Here is a 21,632-nt window from a genome sequence, read left to right on the forward strand (position 1 = left end):
CTCACCGACGGATTAATTAATTAAAATAGGGATATCAAGAAATGTTCTTCATTATTTTATTGTAATTTAAGAAAAAGTTCAGCTGCCTCATAAATGCTTCCTTCCAGTAAGCGAATGAGTTTTTTTATTTTTGCTCAATTTTCCATGGGACTTTTGATTTGAAACGACCTATAGCATAAACTATTTTTTATAAATTCGGTGTCAAAATGAAAAAAAAAAAAAAAAAAATCAAAAATTGAAAAGTATAAAATAATTGAAAGGTATAAATAAGTTTCTTTTAGAAACTGTTACAAATTCAATTTAAAAAAAATAAGTAAACGCTAAAAAATAACCCTGAAAACTGGTAAAAAGCGGCATTTTCGATTTTCTAACGGGAATATCTCAAAAACGTGATGTGATCGAATTTTTCTGACTTCGGTTTCGAGCTCAGAATAACGAAATGTTGTAAATACAGTACTTTGGAAAAGTATAATCGCACCATATAAAAATGCTATTTATATAAAACCGAGTATTGCAGCCACACCCTACTATTTTTTTGTTAAAGGGTATCAAAAAACAAGAATATTGAGAAGAACAAAATGTCCCGTTACTTTCTCTTATTATTTTTAGAAATAAAAACAAGTTTTTCTTCCATTGCAAAAGTATAATCGCATTTTTTTTATTTTGAGTATGGCCAACAAGGTTTTTGTTACAGAAACCAAGATATACCTACTTCTCTAAAGGTTTTTTATGTGCTGAGCTCGAATCCGAAGTCAGAAAAATTCTATCACATCACGTTTTGGAGATATTCCCGTTAGAAAATCGAAAATGCCGATTTTTACCAGTTTTCAAAGTTATTTTTTAGCGTTTACTTATTTTTTTTAAATTAAATTTTTAACAGTTTCTAAAAGAATTGTGTCAAAATTTGAAAGCGATTGGTACAGAACTTTTCGATATTTGCTATTAAAAGCAAATAAATATGAGATGCCCCAAACACTTTGATTTCAAGTTATGATTTCTCGAGGAAGAAAATAGATATTTAAAAGATTTAAACGGATTTAGAGAGACAAAACTTAATTCTTTTAGAAACTGTTACAAATTCAATTTAAAAAAAAAATAAGTAAACGCTAAAAAGCGTTGGTAGGTGCTACAGTCTCTGAATAAATCGATACATTTATTTTCGCTTACATACTGGATTTCAGGTTAACATAGAACAAAAGTGGGTAATAAGCAACTGAAGATATCTCGGACAGTAGAAAAGATGTCTGAAAGATTTAAATAGATTTAAGGGTAATATTTCAAAAACGAGATGTGATCGAATAAGTCCGTCTTTGGATTCGAGTTCGGCCACCGAAACCCTTTGAAAAAGCATAGTTTAGTCTCGGCATCAAAAACATTGCATAAGTACTTTTGGTATTTAAAGGGTTCTTGAAAGAGCATTTTAAGGTGTTAACATAGTGCTTAAGGAAATGGTCAAAGAGATAAAAACTCTTTGTAATGGACCAAACAAGTTTTGTTTTCCTTTATACAAACTTCATCGACAGCTTCTGCAACGATGCAAAATTGGTAGTGATTTTAAGGGAGATTTTCATACAGGTAATCAAATCACTAAAATACAAAAACAAATCATTTAGTGCTGCACATATTAGACTTGTATATGTTTATAATATAGGTATCTTTTGATTTTCTGAAAAAAAATTTCGGTGGGGGTTAAACTCCCAAACCCCCCCCCCCCCCCCTAAATACGGCTATGCAAAAATCGTTAATGTTAAATTTTTTCCCTTCCTCGAACGATGTTCCCCCTTATCTTCACCATAAATCCTAAGTTTCTTCATCACTTATTTTCTCCTAACAATATATTCAATTTTTGCGCTCCGAAAACGGTTTTGGAACTGGTATATTTTGTTAAGTTAAGTTACCAGAAAATACATACAATTTTGGCAAAATTAATGAAATACCATTTTTTTTTTTTAATTTTATTTGAATAACACCTAATTAACACCTGTTGACAAATTAATTAAAGAATAACAAAACGCTTATTGTGCCCCTTGCTCGTCTTACTTGAAGGGCATTATGAATAAATTATACCTTTTTTTTTTTACTAACGTCATTTACATTTTCCCCGTTATGGTATGATAAATAAAATAGTTTTATAAAAGAAACTAGTTTCAAAAATAGTGTTAAGCAAAAAAAAAATATTTATCTTAACAATCTTTATTTCGTGGAGATCAATTTTCAACAGCCCGGCTAGCTCAGTCGGTAGAGCATGAGACTCTTAATCTCAGGGTCGTGGGTTCGAGCCCCACGTTGGGCGAGTAATTTTTTTAATTTATTTTTTTTTTTAGTGTGAAAATAATTTTTTGGTATCTTATCTTGACATTTTTTTTAAGAATGTTGTTTTCATTTTAAGACTCTTTATTAATGAGTTCCTTGGCAATTTGTCAATCGATTAAATGCGGTACATGTGTACACATAAGACTTATATATGTACGTTTTCCTATATTTAATACAAAAATATTAACCTAGATTTTTTTCGTCTTGACATGAAACTCAAAACTAAACTATATACAAAATCCAATTCTCTCACCTGACATATTAAATTAAATAAAACAAACAAAAAAAAAAAAGAAAGAAACAAAGAAAGAAAGGTATGAATGCATGAAGCGTGTGTGCTCTGTTTATTCCAGTGCACGATTCCACTTCGCCAACAAACATATTGAATTTTATTTTGACATAAATATCTTTCTCTTCCTTTATACCCTCTCTAGATGGCATAAAATATTTTCTATTTTTCTTCTATGAATGTGCAATAAAATATTCACTTAGTCATTCAGCCAAACGACGAGCCTGAAAACTCCAAAATAAGAAAGGAATGTTAAAAATTTCATAACAACAACAAATAACTACTAAACCCATATGTGACAAAATATCCATTAAGTTGAGTGGAAGAAGTCAATTAAAAAAAAAAGAAAGAAGAAAAAAAAGTGTAAAGCTGATTTAGTGTCGGAATAAATAAAACAAAGGGTCTCCTTACCAATAACGACCACCCTTGTTTAACTGCCAACCGCTTATGTCATATCAAGAGAGCTATCATTACACATGTTGTTGAAACAAGGAAAGACAAAAAAAATCAACATTGAATCGCGTGCGTGTTTAGTGCGTGCGGTAATAGTGTGATTACTATCACCTCTCCGCAACTTACTTGTCAACACCGCCGATGATACCTCATTGAAACCTAAGAAGTACATCAAAACAGGTGTTTGGTTCGCGTTTGTCGTCATCGTATAATCGTCGTGTCGGTTTTGTAGGTTTACCTATATTTTATCAGCTTTAATTGTCTAATCAAAAATCACTCGCACGTAATGTCTATGCGTAGTAATAAATTCACCCACGGTAACAATAACAACAACAACAATAGCAACGGCAATAATAATACCTTTGCTGCTCAAATTCCCCTACAACAATATCTCCAACACCAGCAACAACAACAACACCATCAACAACTTCAACAACAACTTCAACAACAATTCCAACAACAATCCCAACAACAACAGCAACAACAACAACAACAATTACAACAAAACCAACAACATGTCATCCAAAATAGCCGCAATAATTTAGCCAATTTAGTTGCTGCCATAAACAATGAAAACTGTTATCAATTATCGCCAAACTTTTCCGATACGCACAAACAACATCAATTTCAATATATTGGTTCGGGTGGGAATCAATACGTTCCACAAAATTCGGTCGTGGAGTTGAGTTCACCAGTTACCGATCCAGAAGATCAATCATCACAGCAGGTGTGTGTTGTTGCCAAAATGCAGAAATCTGTTACTATCACTGTTACACCACAGCGTAGTAATTCATTGGATGTTTTAAATTTTGAGGAGAAACGTCAGCTGATTGCGTCATCGTTGTCATTATCGGATATTTTGCAATGTGGACCAGCAGCGGCAGCTGCTGCCGCAGCTAAGGAAGTTGCAGCTAATACTGTTATTGTTGGTAAGTTTGATTGTTTCAAATTGTAGTATTGAAACATTTTTTTTTTTTTTCAAAACTTTATTGAGTAAGACTACAAATTCTTAAAATTTAGTAGCTATGTATGTACATTGTATGTACGTGTATATTTTAGAGTAAAGGGGTCAAATATGGACCAAAAATTATATTTTTGTAATTTGTTTAAAACAAAAGATTGGTTAATTTGTACTGAAAAACTGACAACAAACACATTTATTCACTTTAAAAATTACTCAAAAAAAAGGAAGAAAAAAGAATGGAGGGTAATATCGACCACCTGGGTTTGGAAAGAAATATAGGTATTTTTTCGAAGTCAGCGCAAAATAACGAAAATCCAAAGGAGAAGGAGGTTTTTGGTGCATTGAAAATAGTTTTTAAGCATTTTAAATAGAAATCCAATAAGCTTTTTTTTATTCGGTATCCATCTTCCTATATCTATGATTTATATAATCATTTAGCTTGAAGTATGTTCATTGTTCAGTCGCCACGTTTCCTTTACTAACAACACCAAATCGATAGTGGAAATTGCATCTTTCAATTTATTTAGGACGAGGAGTAATTAGTGAACGGTTATTAAAATTTTTTGTAATCCCGCCAAGCTCCATAGGGCAAGATTTAAAGGCTTTTAAAAGGCTTTTTCTTCTGTTTTAGAGCAATTCGTTGTTTTTTTTTTTAAGGTTATATCTTTGAAAAAATAGTGAATAATTCTCAACGAAAAGAAGCAAAAACACAAAACAACATTCCAATCTGAGTACAAGAAACGAACTGATTTATTCAAGTAAAACTAAACTACATTACAGCTACATATGTCTTATGTCTAGCTTACTTCTACAGATAAGAATATTTACATAGATAACAAACTGGATAACGGCGGTGTGAAACAGAGCAATATTTGTTTGTAACATGATCCACACAGATGTGAGTCATAAACACAATCAGTATGAATCATGTATACAAAGGATCTATGCCATATACCGTCGCCATCCACTTTGAACCTAAATATGTACATAACATCCCTATGGTCATAAAATATTATCTATATTTAAACGTTAGTGCAATGATGTATAAATAGATAATTGAACAAATAGGTTCCTTAGAATTAAGTCGGATTTGGCAGTTTTAATCACCCAATCAAAAATTTAGCTTATATAAAGCTTTACAGAAGGTATAGTAGCATCTGTAAAGCTTTACTGAAGCAAAATTGTTTATTGAGAAGTTCGGTAGTTTTTCAAACTCCGGTACACTTAAGGAAAAAAACGCAACGTAAAATGTAATATGTTCAACGTTGATTTAATGTTCAAAAAAACTTACATGAAACATCTTTAAATTTAAATTAAAACAACGTAAGAACAATTCTGAGCGAAATTCTCAACTATTCGGAACAATTCTAAACAATTCGGAATAATTCTAAACAATTCGGAACAATTCGAAACAGTTGAAATTACTATGGCATACAATGTACATTATACCTATGTAATATTGAAAACTAAACATTTACTGTTTTAAAAGTTATATAAACTAAATTTACGGTCGCAAATCTTACACCGATAAATGAATATTCGACTTACCTATTACAAATTTTAGATTTTATTTATAAAACAGAGCTTCATTGAAAATATATATTTTTATTAAATTTTAAAAATTTATATTTACCGGATATACTACGGTAATAGCTTTAGTACTTAATCCAAAAGAAAAAAATATGAGACGTATTATTAAAGTAACATACTTATATTTAATTTTTTTGGAACAAATTAATGCAAAACAATAAAAAAAAAAATACATAGCTTGTACGTAAATAATAAATCCCCTAACAACACAAATGCCAAAAAAAAATTAAATTAATTTATTTATCGAAACGTTGCATTTTAATCTACCTGCCTGAAAGAGTTGGATTTTTATAATTTACCCATAATCTTTCAATTAAAAATGCACAAACAATCAAAAACAAAAAAAAAAATGTGCGTTAATACACGAGTATGCTAGCAAAAAATGTAATCCAACATGATTGAAAACATTAATCGAATGGATTAATGTCAGGAATCTGACATTTATGTTGCAACAACAGTGTGAACATGCAAATAATCTATAAAAATCCTCCTCAACAGCAGTAAAAACAAAAAATTAATAATATTTTGAAACGCATGTCTGAGCACAACGATTACACCACCAACAAAACAGACAGACAAACAAACAAACATGCATTTTACCGAAATTGAAAAGTAATTGCTATTACTACTACCTTGCTTAAAATATACGACCGACTACCAAACCAAGTGATAGACGGCTCCTAGAAAAATGCACCCACCAATCAAAAAAAGGGGGGGGGGGGGGGAATGCAAGTGTATTACATAATCGTCAAATGGAAAAACGAGCACAAATAACCAATGTTTTTCGCTTAAAGCAATGCGCATTGGGGAAATGCAATAAAACACACAACCAGACGTAGTAGAGAACCGAACTACGATCGATTGGAGGGATTGGAGAAAATATTGCAGGAAAATTGATACAAAACCAATACAATACTCTGCTAGCTACCGCACCTTCAAAGTTGAAAATGATGAGGCAGTCTTTTGTTTTTGCCATCGATATAGTTGAGTCGGTATTCCGCCAACATCACCACCACCGCAGACAGACAGACAGGCAGGTTTTTTTTTTTAATTTTATTATGCGAATTCGTCTGTGATGATGATAATGAGAGGGCCGCCTCTCCGAAATGATAATCTGTCGGCTTATTCAACCATTCAGTCATCAATCAATACCATCCCTGTAGTCTATCGAACTGATTCAGTTGATGAATCACAAAACTCAACTTCCGATTACCAAAACGTAACATCGTTATAGAACTCTTATACGAGTAACTCTCTGCAGGAAACAGATAAATCCATTGGATGTGCGCACATAATATTCACTTTTACCTATAGAAAAGGTCTATGTGGAGGTTGTGTATAAGGTCGGTCTTTCATCAACAGACTCTTGCAATGCACCTGACAGGACTATCCATGTCAAAAATAAAACCAATAAAATTTGACAGACAAATTACAAAATTTAAATTTTATGCATTTATCATGCGGGCGGGTTAAAATAGATATACACACATTGGACTCTCTTCTATACCGAAGGCTATACCATAGTTCAACCATATATATCTGAGGTTTGACGTTGAAGAATATAGTACGAGTGTGCATATACCTACACATTCGAATGAGTTTCAAATCTAATCATATGGATTGCATTCGAATATTTATATTGCGGTTGAATAGTTTTTAATTTGCACTGATGCAATTCTACGTTTTTTTTTATGTAGGGGAAAGTGGCCTAAAATGGCACCCCAAGGTAAAATGGCCCCCTTGCTAGAAATCGTAGAATCGAAAATAATTAGAAACTTTTATGAACGCGATTCTTTAGTTTATCTGGCAAAACCAACACATACGAAATTTCAGGAACTTCAAGCTATTATTTGAAATTTGACAGGTCAAACTGTCTCTATCCACATCAAAAAGTACACTCGTAAAGTATAAGAAACATTGTATTTTGGAAAAAGAAGTTAATGTGTGTACGCATGAAGTATTTTTTATTAATTTACTGAAATAAGTTGGTTTAAAACGATTTTAAATTTTTTGGTGTAAAAATTAAGTTGAAAAAACTCAAAATGGGCAAAATGGCCTACTTAGTGCTCGGGTAAAATGGCATACCTATTTCACATGTCATTTTAATTTTTTTTTCACATTTTATTTTTTTTTAAGTTAAAATAGTTGCTATTTATTAACGATGTACTGAGAGGAAGTCCTGGACTGAGGAAAGCCCTTGAAACCTGGAAAAAAGCATCCAAAACACTCAAAGTTGCACAAACTACAAAAACGAGACGAGCAACCAACATGAACTGAGTTTTGAATGACTCGATGAAAGATCTGGGGGGATTAAGCACCACTTGTTCCAAGAAAATGGAAAAGAAGCCCTTTGACTCAATTTTGCATTTAAAATCACGTATGTTTGGACAGTGTGCCATTTTACCCGGGTAAATTTGATCAGTGAAATTTGTAGACGTCTTGAAAATTAAAAAAATTATATACTTTTTGGAACTTTTTCAACTCGCAAATGAAAAAAATGTGAGAGTAATATATTAAACTTTGAAAATTATATAGCATTTAAGTTTGAATGCTACTGTTTTTCGAGATATAAGACATTTTCCTTAGGGGGGCCATTTTAGGCCACCTTCCCCTGCAGGTTGCGTTATGTGATAGACGATTTGACCACGAGTTCAAATTTTTTATCCTCGCGCACTATACAAAAAGCAGGTAAACATAAAATTTAATTTAAAGCATTCCAATGCAATACTCGTGTTTGTTTTCTTTTTAATCGATATTCGATATAAAATTGAAATTGAACCAGGAATAATTAATTTTCAGTGACGTTTGTGGCGATTTTTGGTGGGAAAAAATAACCAAAAAAAAAAAAAATATTTTTTAAATAATTTAATTCATTGATAGAAGGTAGGTTAAATGTTTAGAATTTTTATTTTCATTTGTTTTGTTGTTTTTGTTTGTATTACTGCAAATTTGATTTATTTTTCAAGTTGTTTAGAATTCTTCTGAATTGCTTAAAAATGCTACGAATTGTTTAGAATCTCAATTCTTTATACAGTAATCATTTTTTATCAAAAAACAAAACCGACTTCCATGGATCAAAACTGGGTTTTTCTAATAGTTTCTTTGGCCCATAACCAGCGTTGCCAGATTCCCCGATTTTTTGTATTTCTCCCGATTTTTTGAGCTATTCACGATTGCCCGATTTTGTGTTTAAAAATTAGGTTTTCTCCCGATTTTCAATTCAAAAAAGGATGTGCTACCTTAACATCGTCAATTTTTTCATAGAAACATTTAAAATTTTATTTTAAAGTTGGCAGAACTTCACTTAAATGTTTTAAAAATTCCTTTCGTCTTATTTGTTTCCTTTTTTTAAATTTTGTTAGTTTTAATCTATCAAGAGAATACCTGAGTAACAAAAAGGATCATTCCAAAATTCATTATCGACAGACGATATCGTTATGACGATAATCTTGCTTCACTTAAAAGCGATATCTAGTTAATTTTTATCAGACGATATCGTTTTGACGATTGAAAAATTTTTTTCTGTCTGGTCAATAATATTTTAAAAAATGTCTTCAAAACGGCAGCGCTTATTTATGATAAGGTCTCGTTTTCATTTATTTGTTTTTTTTTTTTTTCATGGATATTTTATATTCGATTTAACCGAAGTTTTTAGGATTTTATTTCATTATTACACCAGGCGAACAAATTAGTAGTTAAACACGAATATTAAGTTTTCTTTAAAAAGAAACGTTTTAAAGTCGTTAGACAATTCAAAAAAAGCGACAAATTTAATTAACTTTTATTCTAGTAATGCAAACAAGAAAATTTTCATTTTCAAGGACTATTTAATTTAGAAAATTTTTTACACATACATCATACATATATAATATAAGATCTGTTTGGGTACTGTCTAAAACAGAAATATTTCTAATTTTTACAACATTATTAAACCTTTTCCTGTTTGGGTATTCAAGAACTTTAAATTTTTAAAGATTTCAAATATTTTTGAAGGTTCTCAAACTGTGATGTGGCAAAAAACTTTTTGTGAAGCAAAAAAACGGGCAACCACGTTAACAATTATCGTTTTTTTTCGATTTTATCAATTCAAAAATTACGGAACGACACCCCCCAGTTTAAAACTCAAAATATTTCAAAACGACAAACAAGGTCGAAAACAACTAAGAATTCTTTTTACTCTAGTTATATATTAAAACAAAACCACATCTCAGCCTTCGCTCATGAAATAAAAAATGTCTAGGCCGGAATTTGATGCTTATTTTTATTCAACTCAGAACTTGATGACAATGCTATATAGGAAGTTTTCTATCGAAATTAAAGATTCTGTTTTATTTAAAATCTGTTTCATTTAAAGTCTTGAGTTTTTTTTATTTTTACTGATTCCCCGATTTTCCCCGATTTTTGATGTGGTAATCTCCCGATTTCATAAAATATTTTATGGCAACACTGCCCATAACTGAACGAAATTGAAATGGGACTACATTGCGGGCACCAGCTTTCCAATACAAAAAGAATTATCAAAATTGGTTCATTCAGTCCAAAGTTATGAGGTCACAAACATTAAAAAAAAAAAAATACGGACGAATTAAATACCTCCTCGTTTTTGGAAGTCGGTAAAAAAATAAAATAACATAGAGATGCGAAATGCTTTCGACATGCAAACACAAAATTGTTCGTGTTTTTAAACTACTTGGGTAAAGAGTTTTACAATTTCCTTAACAAACAAAAACTAGAAACGAAATTAAAAAATTACGGTGTAATGCGATTTTTCTTTCGTTTTTGTGTCTATTGCTCAAGTTTTTTTTACTTTCATTGCTTCTCATTTAACATATGATATATTATATTCTATCAAGGGGTACGGTAGTGCCCAGCCAAGTTCTCTAGCTACTTTGACACTACACCCTTATTTACAGGAAACAACTCAGACCATTTTCGACCCTCCTCTAACTTCCACACCAAAGATGCTAGAAATTTCTGGCTACACCTCACAAAATTTCAGCCTCCTACGATGAGTAGTTTCTAAGATATAGAGCTTCAAAAATCGCAAAAACCGTAAGTGACTCACTGATTCACTGATTTACTGATTCACTGATTCACTGACTCACTGACAGATCATCAAAATTATGGAGAAACCATTTTCGACCCCCCTCTAACTTTCACACCAAAAATGCTAGAAATTTCTGGCTACATTTGTTGAGCTGGTCAAAACCAAACACCTCAAAAAAATTTCAGCCTCCTGCGATGAGTAGTTTCTAAGATATAGGGCTTCAAAAATCGCAAAAACCGTAAGTGACTCACTGACTCACTGATTCACTGACAGATCATCAAAATTATGGAGAACTTCCCGATATCGTAGAAACTTGAAATTTTACACGGTGGTGATAGGACTTGTGGTGTATACAAAGGAAAAAATCGAAAATTTGACATTTTCAATTCAGGGGGCGTGGCATCCGCCCATTTCCGCTGAATTTTCATCAAATATTATAGAGCCCTTCTGATTATCGTGGAATCTTGAAATTTGGTAGAATGGTAGAGCTGGTAGTTTATACAAAGGAAAAAATTTAAAGTTTGAGAATTTCAGCCAGGGGGCGTGGCAATCGCCCATTTTCAATGAATTTTCATCAAATATATAGAATTTCAATTCTACAGCCATACCTTGCAAAAAGTACCGAAATCACAACAAAAACATTATTGTTAAAAAAAGAGCCAAGTTCTCCTATGTTGAAATTCTGCTGGCACAAAAAGTATTGAGATGTAAGAGTGTAGGTATCAAATTCTAAAGTTTTAGTTCAAATTTGTATCAATAAAATTTTGATTGTTTACTTGGCAATTTTTGAAATAACTTTAAAAATCGGTAATTAAAAGAAAAATTGTCAAGAGAATAATCAAAATTTTACTGATACGAATTTGAATCCAAACTTTAGAACTCTTGCATTTCAATACTTTTTGTGCCAGCATAATTTCAACATAGGAGAACTTGGTTTTTTTTTTTAACAGAAGGTAATGTTTTTTTTTACTAAATTGGATGACCTTTGGAATCTTTAAAAAAGTTTCCGTGAAAAAATTCCTTTTAAGGAACGAAGTGTCAGCTTACTAATTATACTAGAAAACTATACATTGTGATATAATTAAAATTGAACATAAATTTTAGCAGCAAAACCAAGGTGTCATCGACTAATCAAAGCAACATACTTGAAAGTGACATACTTCAAACTGAGTTGTAGTGTTGTTTTTTTTTTTTGAACAAGGCATCAATAACAACAAAAAAGTATACAAGTGTATTTCCGACACTAATTGATGTCCATAAAATAAATACAATTCACGTGACTTGTTCGTTACTAAAACATCCCATACATCAAAAAGTGTAAATCAATATCTTAATTAAAATGACATTCTCCAAACTATATAAAGTGAAAATATAATGCAGATTTTAAAAGAATTGAAATAAGACTAGTGGGCGCTAAAAATGGATGTTATATAGACAAAGCTGACTCATCAATGTTGGCAATGGAAATAATGTCTCATCATTATTTTCTTCTTGCTTTTTGCTGACAAATCTTTTGCCGTAAAGATCATGAAATGGAAATGTTAAAAGTTAGAGAATGAATAAAACATTTTTTTTGCACATAATGGTATTAGATTGAGTAGTTTGGGAGCAATGATTTATCTAACAAAAGTTAAAAGGTGGTCTAAAGGTGAGCGAAAAAACAAAATGAATTAATCAAAGAATAAGTCAGTCTTGCTAATAAGGAAATTGATTTGTAAATGTGTGTTTTTTTATATATTCTATGGTTGTCAGATTATTTTGTAGAAGATTTTTTTTTTTTTTGAGGAAATGAACTTAACTTAATAACATTCCACCAATCTTGAATGTTTTTAAGGAATATTTCGAGCGCTGCTGGGTCAGTTACAGACTCTTAGATCTTATTGTTTTATAAAAATAAACATAAAAGAAACTAACTATTAAAAAAAAAAAAAATACTTCCAACACCTTTTTTATAAAAAAAAAAACACATTTATTGTTCTTAATTTTAACGTATTCAACTCATATTTCCTTCTAACGTGTTCTCTCTTATTTGACAATCTCACTTAAACTTGGAAAGTCAATCGATTGAATTAATATTTCCCTCTTGTTGGTTAAGTATTTCTCGTCTCAAGAGTTCATCTTACGTTGAACGAATAAACACACCCTTTTTTTTTTCTGTGGCAAGCTGACAGGCAGGGCATTGCCCTGGAAGCATAATTATTTTTTTTTTTTTTTGAATTTTTCATCTCCTCAGAACTCATCTACGAGCGAGTGAACCTTATGAATCAAGAAAACATAGAAGAGGGCGCAAATTTTTTTTTAGCAAACCATCATGATTAGCTCATGCAAGTCAAGTTCAGTTTTGTGCTCCAAAATAAACACACAAGGGAAGGAAGGATTTTTGTTTCATATCACCAAAGTGCGTGTGTGTGTATGTGCAGGGGCATTCCCCCCTAATCCTTCGGTGTATTTTTTTTTTTTTTTAATTTTTGTTTCAAGGGAATTTTTTTTTTAAACCCAGGATAGTCATGCAAAAAGTATAAAACATACAAGGATCCAGGTATTTCCTTTGAAAAGCTTCCACAGGCAGACAACCGATGTGTATATGAAAAAACAGAGAGAAAACGAGACACAATCGATGAGTTATCCTGATTCAAAGATACAAAAAAAAAAAAAAACTTACAAAAAATTATGCCTTCTTTGTTGGTGAGTTGACAGGCAGTTGGCTTTTACTTGTATGTACCTTCGACGACAATGACGTGCTAAAAAACCCTTACTAACCCTGTGGTCTTTTTTCCCCGCAGCCAGATTTTCATCCATAGAAACAACATCCACAATCATATCCAATCCAATCCCTGTGGTGTTGTTCACAAGGACTCTTGTCCTTTTTATATTTTCCACAATTTCCATGGAAAGTGCGGGATATTTATAGCTCTATATCGATGAAATTGCTCTCTTTCTCTCTCTCGTTCATGTGTTTTTTTGCTCTAAAAGTTTAGAAACATGCTGCTTTTTCGAGGAAAAAGTTACGAAGTGGGATTCCTTTGTCATAAACTTTATAAGGTGACCATATTCTTTCATTTTGTTTCTTTAACAAAATTCTAATAAGAGTGATTTAAAAAAAAGAACATTTTTTTGTATTTCTAAACAAATTTCTTAAATTTTATATCAAAATTTAAATTCAATAAAGTAAATAAAAAGTAAAATTAAATACAAATAAAATATTTTTAAATTTCTATTAAAAAATAGAACATATGGTCACCATATTATTATACTTACTTTAAGGATACGTATATGAATTTAAAAAGTTTTTTTTTTTTTTAAAGCAAATACGAACAAAGGATTCGTTATGAATATTGAGAAAAGTTTTCTTATTGTTTGAACAGAAAAATGTTACCCGAGGGTATTATCTTTTATATACGCTTTATATGAACGTATACTTACTTACCTACCTAAAAATAGATATGGTATATGGTTAAGTTTTAAGTTGAGCATCATTTGACAACTTTAACAATGGATAGGTCTCAAGGAAAAGAGTGTCATCTCATTTCAATAGGAGGTTGGAAAACATAAGAAAAAAAAAAAAAAACAGCTGACAATAGAATAAGAAGGAATAATAAAAATAAAGATGACCTTACAAAAGGTAGGTAGATTGATTTTATTAGATAGCAAATACCTAATAATATTTATAAAAATGTATTTTTTTATTTATTTGGTCAGGGATTGTGGTTTTAGATTACGGTGTGAAAAGTTAATACAAATAAAAAAAACGGACAGGACCTGTTTTTTTATTGTTCATCATTGCATACCAGTTCACAATGAGACACAAAAGGGCAAAAAAACAATAAAAAATATTCGTATTAGTACTGTTGCGGGTGTGACAAAAAAGCTACAGAGGTTACAAAAACTTTACGGAAGAGTAAAAACCATTACGGTTGTGCCACCAACGAGGAAGCAATGACAAAAACGAGAGAAATGTTACGGGTGTGGCATTTTAATTTTTTTCTCAAGAAATAAAGGTAAAAATAACAAACATAAAACAAAATCTTTCAATACAAAATCCCGGATAAATATCACAAAGTGTTACTATTTGTCATTACTGTCAAGTGACAATTTGAATGTTTTGATTTTAAGTTCACTGTGGCGTATGTGTATACTAAAAAAAATTGAATAAGTTAATTATAATCAAATTTTATTCGTTGAAAAAATAATCTATTGAATTTATTTTATGTAATCATGATTATTTTATTATTTTTTAAGAAATGTACATTACCAGCCTTATTAGGGTGGGTCAAAAAAATCGAAATTTTTTTTTTGACTTGGTACTCCGAAAAATCGATTGCTAGACCCCTATCTATCAGTGAGCATTGGTTTGGATACGAATATCTTCTAAACGGTTAAAGCAATCAATTTCATTCCAAGGAATTTTTTGTAGAACGTTTAAGCCCCTACAAGAATATATCTTGAAAATAATGAAGTTTCAGTGAATTAGAAATTTTTTAAAAATATAAAATGTTTTTATATTTTTTTTTAACTTTGACCTCGAATATCTTTAGAATGGTTAGATTAATGAAAAAAGTTAATAAGACCTTTTTTTTTCAATTTCCAACAAGAATATGTCTTGCGCGTTTGATCATTATAATTTTTAAATTTGTTACAAAATTAAGAACAAAAAACGAATTTTTAAAGATTTTCTCGATTTTTGGACCTCAAATATCTTTTCAACGGTTAGATGAACGAAAAAAGTGTATAAGGCCTTTTTTGTAGAGCGTTCAATTTCCTACAGGAATATGAAAAGAAATTTGCTAAAAAGTCAATTAATAAAAAAATTATTTTTTTTTGTAGAAGCTTGATGTAAAAATGGAAAATTGCAAAGCGGAGGACCTTCCCATTAATATAAAGAGCTCATATTTGGTGTGTATATTCTAGAGGGGTCTAGCAATCGATTTTTCGGAGTACCAATTCAAAAAAAAGAATTTCGATTTTTTTTGACCCACCCTAAGCCTTATACATGTTTACGTTTTCTTTAAATTTTAAAGTTTTTGAATTCCCCATTATTCCAACGAATGATTAAACTCTAGCTACAAAAAAAATATTTTTTAACATTGTTATTATATTTTTCTCTAAAAAGATAAATAAATAACAAAAAAAAAAAAAAAACAAAAATTGAAAAACATTTGAAACGTGCGTAATATTTTAAGATGAAGAGAAATTCCTTGAATTTTTTCTTTGCTTACGTAGTTATACTTTTATAGATATATAGATAGATACTCACAATAAACAGACAGATACAGACATTATTATTGGAGTGCATTCCGTTGAAAGATATGTCATTGCAATAATTATTCTATGAAATGAAAACTTTCGAGATAAATTTTCTGTTATTTTTTCCTTTTTTTTTTTCGTATAAAAAATATAACTATTGCCAGTGTAAGAAATTTACAGTTAAAGGAAAAGGCAAAAGGGGAATTGTGTTATAAAAGTATGATGTTGATATTTTATGAAAGCACAGCTTGATTTCTTCACGTTAAAAATTCATAAAATGTGTTTGGGGATTTGAAAACATGAAAGGACTTTTACATAAATTAAATACAAATTTTGTTACGTCCTTTCTAGTAAAATTTAAGTATTCCGTTTAAGTAAAATTTAACAAACATTAAGGAGGTTATTCTCAAAAACCACAAGTGACAAAATCAACTATTGCAAGTGACATAAAAAAAAACAATCAAAAGATCACCCATCACTTTTTTAACAAAAAGGGGCCACGTGCTGCAATTAAATTACATTGCCTTGGGCACATTTAATCTTTTCGCATATTTCAGATAGAAGAGAAGCCAGAAGAGAAAATTAAAAAAAAAAAAAGAAAAACAAACTCACAACTCTCCCTTCTCAACACCAACCACAACCATACCAACGGAATTTCATTTCAATTTCAAACGCAGATGATGACACCTTTTTTTCCAACCGATTTTCTCCCCTTTGTTCCATTTTCCTCGAGTATGAAGGAAAAAACAACGTAATGTAAAATAAAAAAAAAATAATAAAAAAATATATCTAGGTCATTCATCTCTAATTGATTTTCTCTTCATAGTCTTGTCAGCAGATACTTTACCGACTTCCAATCTAACTTCTAACTTTTGATCTTCTCTCTTAAGCGTGTGTGAGTGGAGAGTTGAGTTGAGGCCCAACCGACCGACCAAAGCAAACAACCGAACCAACTAACCAACCCCTTCCCTTACCAACACACCATGATGATGGCGATGAGCTATTGTTGTTGAGATGCTGAGAATCTGATGGATGGAAGAAGTATTTTCTTTTGTGGTTTTCCGTTCCGTCAGTCTATAGATATTTCTCATCAGCACCTGACTTTTACTTTTTTTTTTTTCTTCTTTTCGTTGTTGTTGTTTTTCTATACGTTTTTTTTTTCTTTTTTTGCTTCTCTTGATTTGCAAAATCCTCGCAGACAAGCGATCGCCACGTGATAACGATGTGAAATTGCGAAAAATAATTTATTTATGCAATGAACACAAAACGACAATACCCAAGAAGATGGATGATGAAAGGGAAAAGATGCCGGAGGGATGTGATAGAAAAAAAAAAATAAAGGAAAAGCCATACAAAATAGAAAGAGAAAAGAACTTAGTGTCACAAATTTAGTTTATAGTTTGCGATACATTGTTTCAAAATTTAAAACTATCGTAAAAAAAATCGTTTGACTAATTTACCAATATTTCAGATTCTCTTCGAATGTAATCGAAACTTAACATCTGTAACTTTTATATCGAAATGTGAATACATATTTGGAATTGCGAATATGTGTACCGTACCTAATAATCAAATAAGTCCACAGCGTTCTTTTTTGCTTCAGATTTTGAAAACATACATATGTAAGTCAACTTGAATTTGACTGACTTGGGTATTACAGAAAACGTTACGGGTGTGACATTTAACACTTTATCTTGAGCATTTCATAGGAAGCCAAAATCAAGTGTTTATGTTATTGTGATCACTAATTAATTTTTTTTTATATCCTGGGGCCTTACCTACTCTGTATTTGGTTTCGAAAATAAAAAAAATATATAACGAATATTTTGTACTCTCTATTTCTAAAGCGGAATAAAATATACTACTTTCGAAATGAGTATTTCGATAAAGAGAATTTTTTTATGAAATCCAACAAATTACACTGTGCTACAAAATATAAAAAAAAATACACCCGAGAAATTATAAAGTGTAGGCTGTTCGTATGGTCGAATAATGCATAAAAATATTTTTGTTATATTTTTGGAACCCTCCATTTTTTTTTTATTTACAAAAAACAATTTTTACAGACTTTACGATGTAATCTATCAATATTTCGGTCATTTTTAACAATTCTCAATATGTTATATGTTTTTGGAAAGAGGATTTCCAGAACTGTATAATGTGTGTTTTTTTTAATTTTTTGGCATTTAACGTGTTAAAAGCGATTTTTGAGAAAGTCTGAAAAAAATGATTTTCTTTACCAAGCTAAAATTCTAAAAATATAGCAATTAAAAATCTGAAAAATGTTCACATGATAGCTACACTTGTAAGGTTTGAGTCTTCAAAGTTTTAAATTTTTTGAAAAAATGGTTTGGCTGGAATATAAAATTGATCGAACTAGGGCCAAGAAACCCCATGTTATTCCCTTAAGAAACTTCAACCGCTTGGCAGCACGGGTTAGAATGAAGTTAGAGACTTGAAACTTAAGGAATATTATTTTTAGTTTATTTTCAACCATATAAGATTATAGGAGCATACAAATTCTATTTATTTTAAAATAACGAGCACCCTATTGTGCACCTTGCAATTCACATCATGATATGCCATATTTTCTAGTTACTTAAAAGTAGCATAGATTCCGCAGTTTTGGTCAAATTCAACAAAACAATACACCAATTTGTGCCTAAATAAATATTCTTTCAGAATATAACCTAACTTTATTTTTTTGTTTGTTTTATTTTGCAAAAAAAAAATTGGCTTAAGTTGAAAAAATTGAGAAAAAAATCACTTTTTCCAGATTTATGGGATAAAAACCAACACTTAATTTGTTTAAACAATAGACTTATATACATCATTCAAAAGGTCTGGAAATCCTCTTTCATATAACATATTGAGAATTGTTAAAAAAATGACTGAGATATTGATAGATTACATCGTAAAGTCTGTAAAAGTGGTTTTTTGTATATATAAAAAAATGGAGGGTTCCAAAATTTTAACAAAAATATTTTTATGCATTATTCGACCATACGAACAGCCTACACTACGTAATTTGTCGGGTGTATTTTCAGTGTCGCACCGTGTTATGGAATAGGTTTTATAAGACCGCAGGCCGATGTGGGATGCCAGCTTGCAAAAATTCAATAATTTTCCGTTATCAATCCGTTATTCATTATTTTGGCATCTTAGTGCAGCCAAATCTATTTGCCTTCGTTTTATATTAAACTTATTCTATAATTATTCATATAATTTCTAATTTTTTGATTTGACAAATCAAATAAAAATAATTCGGAATTCCAAAAAAAACGAATCCCTGAGTGGAAATAGTAGTACTATTTTTTTTCCATTTCGAAAGTTTTACAGAGTACCAATCCAAAAGCGGAACTGAAAGCACTTTCGAATAGAATTGACTTACGGAAAAAAATAATATGCACGATTCGGTGTCACGCACTTGATTTTATGGGAAATTTTGCTTAAAATATTGAAGCTTTTTTTTTTATTACTTAAATTTAATTTAATTTATGAGAAATTTAACAAAAATTTAAAAAATAATGTAAAATTTATTTAAAAATTACAAAATTTTAAGTGTTTTGAACTCCAAAACAAGAATTGAAATGGAAATTAGAAAACAAATTTTAAAAATCTTAGTCAAAACTGTTTTTTTTTAATAAATAATAAGAAATTTCGAAAATAAATAAAAAAAAAAAATACTGATAGATAGGTACAAAAAAAAAACATAATTTCAAAGGAGACTCATTTGTTCGTTTTCGAAAAATTGATTTTTCAAAAAAATAAAATTTGAAATTTCTTTTAAAAATCCACAAATTTTGTTTTTAATTTTTTCTTAATTTTAACATACATTTTCAAAATATTAAGTATGTATTAAAGTTTTTATTCACTTTTTTTTTTTACTAAGTTCTTTGTAGGTACTCATTGAAAACAAGAATTAGAATATTTTTTGTGAAAAGTTTTTTTTTTTCAAATTCCATATTTGAATTTTTCTAGTTTAATGTACCTTTTCATCTGTTTTCAAACTAGATACTAGAATTATTTGAAGCTCAACTAAATTACACCTCCCTGAAACATAATTCTACCTCCCAGACTATAACTTTTCATATGACTTCACATATCTATACGAGTAGTAAGATATATCGTCATCTTCAACTTGAGATATAATTTTATTCGTGCTATTTTATGTAGAGTACCAACCTAACACTGCCTGACATAAAAAAAAAATACTTTTTTTTTTTTTTCAAAATAATGAAGAGGAATGGAAATTTTAGGCTCTGACTTGAAGTTGACCTAGTAAAAAAACTCGGTTAGGATTTAGAAAAAAAAATCTAAAACTTTCTTATGCAAAAACAGACTGACTATTCTGTCTGTTACGAAAAAAAAAAATTATAATTTATTGCGGTTACGTGATGCGCAATAGTATAGATAGGTACATAGGTAGTAAGTAAGTAAATACTATTAATAAATTTTTACTGCACTATAGCTACAAAAAAAAATCATGCAATGAGTACGTGAAATTATGAACAAAAAAAAAAATCAATCGAATTGAATCGAATGTTTTGGGAGTGGCATCAAACCTACAACAATTATTCACGATTTCACAGTATGCTAATGGAGTGTGGTGTTAAATAACTTAATAGAAATTGATGTAAGCAAATCCCCCATCAACAGATTAGTATTGTAAACAAAGGAAATAAATTCAATTATTTCATGAGGTTGGTTTTTAAGTATAGATTTTTTAAAGAAATAGCATTTCGTCAAAAGTAAAGTAGGTAAAAAAGTAAATTTTTTTTTATTTTCAAGGCAGCTTTTATACTTCTTTAATTTTTTATTTGAAGATGGTACAAAAAACAATCTAATTTTTATAATGAAAATTTATTAATAAATAAAAAAATTTAATTTACATATTTTATCGACGCTTGGTTGCAATTATGTTGATTTTTTTTCATTAAAAAAATTTGTTATCATTTGTTAATTCAAGTTTAAAATTATAAAAAAATGCATTCATTAGTCAAACATATATTCATTATTAACTAATCTCATTAATTTACTAATGACCCGTAAGTAAAAATTATTGTTCATTTTCAGATTAAGTTTTTTTTGTCTGTGCACACAAACAATAATTTACCTGATTTAATTGGAAATGCAAATATAAAAATTCCATAAAGGCATTAAAAAAAAAAAATGACAATATTAATTAACAATAAATCAGCGATTTTTCAATAACTATCATTATTTGTGTGTTATGTGCAGAGTCATAAATATTTATTTTATTTAAATAGGTAAATTAGGTAATTTTTATAGTTTTATATTTTTTTCCCACAAAATAAAAAAATAACTCCCATTTGATGTTCATTAGGGTGTGTCACTTTTGTATGGAAAAAAAAAGTACTCTAATTTTCAAATGTAATAGTGGTCAAAAGTTGTATTAGGGTTTGAGATTTAATAATGTGTAAAAAAAATTTGTAATATCGTTCGTCTTTGGGTCGCTCAAATCGGTTTGAAGTTGTTAAAAAAAAAACGATTTTATATGAAAAAATTATTTTTTTTTTCACTTATTATTTCGCAGCTTCTTTACTAAGTGTTCAATTCCAACAAATATTAGCTTAAAGGTTTTTTCTTGCAATTATCTTTCACGTGAAAGCCTACAAATATTTAATATATTTTTTTTGTATCCAAACATATGTTTCAAAAACCTCTAAAAATCCAAATTTCTTCGATTTCTTCCTATATTTTGAGCGAGC

The 21,632-nt window shown here is 29.8% G+C and overlaps 1 protein-coding gene and 1 non-coding gene across 8 annotated transcripts in view; both read left to right on the plus strand.

Moving 5' to 3' along the window:
- Window positions 1-21,632, plus strand: part of LOC129908116 (phosphatase and actin regulator 4) — a 413,058-nt gene that overhangs the window by 114,269 nt on the left and 277,157 nt on the right. For 6 of the 7 annotated variants that reach the window (XM_055984416.1, XM_055984418.1, XM_055984419.1 and 3 more), the window contains exon 1: window positions 2,748-3,984. The exons of the other annotated variant lie outside the window; for it this stretch is intronic. In XM_055984416.1, coding sequence (XP_055840391.1) covers window positions 3,342-3,984 — 643 coding nt within the window. In that variant the 5' untranslated portion in view covers window positions 2,748-3,341. Of the gene's footprint in view, window positions 1-2,747; window positions 3,985-21,632 lie in introns of those variants that run through there. 7 annotated transcript variants of the gene reach the window in all.
- Window positions 2,221-2,293, plus strand: Trnak-cuu (transfer RNA lysine (anticodon CUU)). Its single transcript has one exon. It is a non-coding gene; the product is annotated as a tRNA-Lys (tRNA).

This window comes from Episyrphus balteatus, chromosome 2, assembly GCF_945859705.1.
Source record: "Episyrphus balteatus chromosome 2, idEpiBalt1.1, whole genome shotgun sequence".
In the NCBI taxonomy this organism is placed as follows: domain Eukaryota; kingdom Metazoa; phylum Arthropoda; class Insecta; order Diptera; family Syrphidae; genus Episyrphus; species Episyrphus balteatus.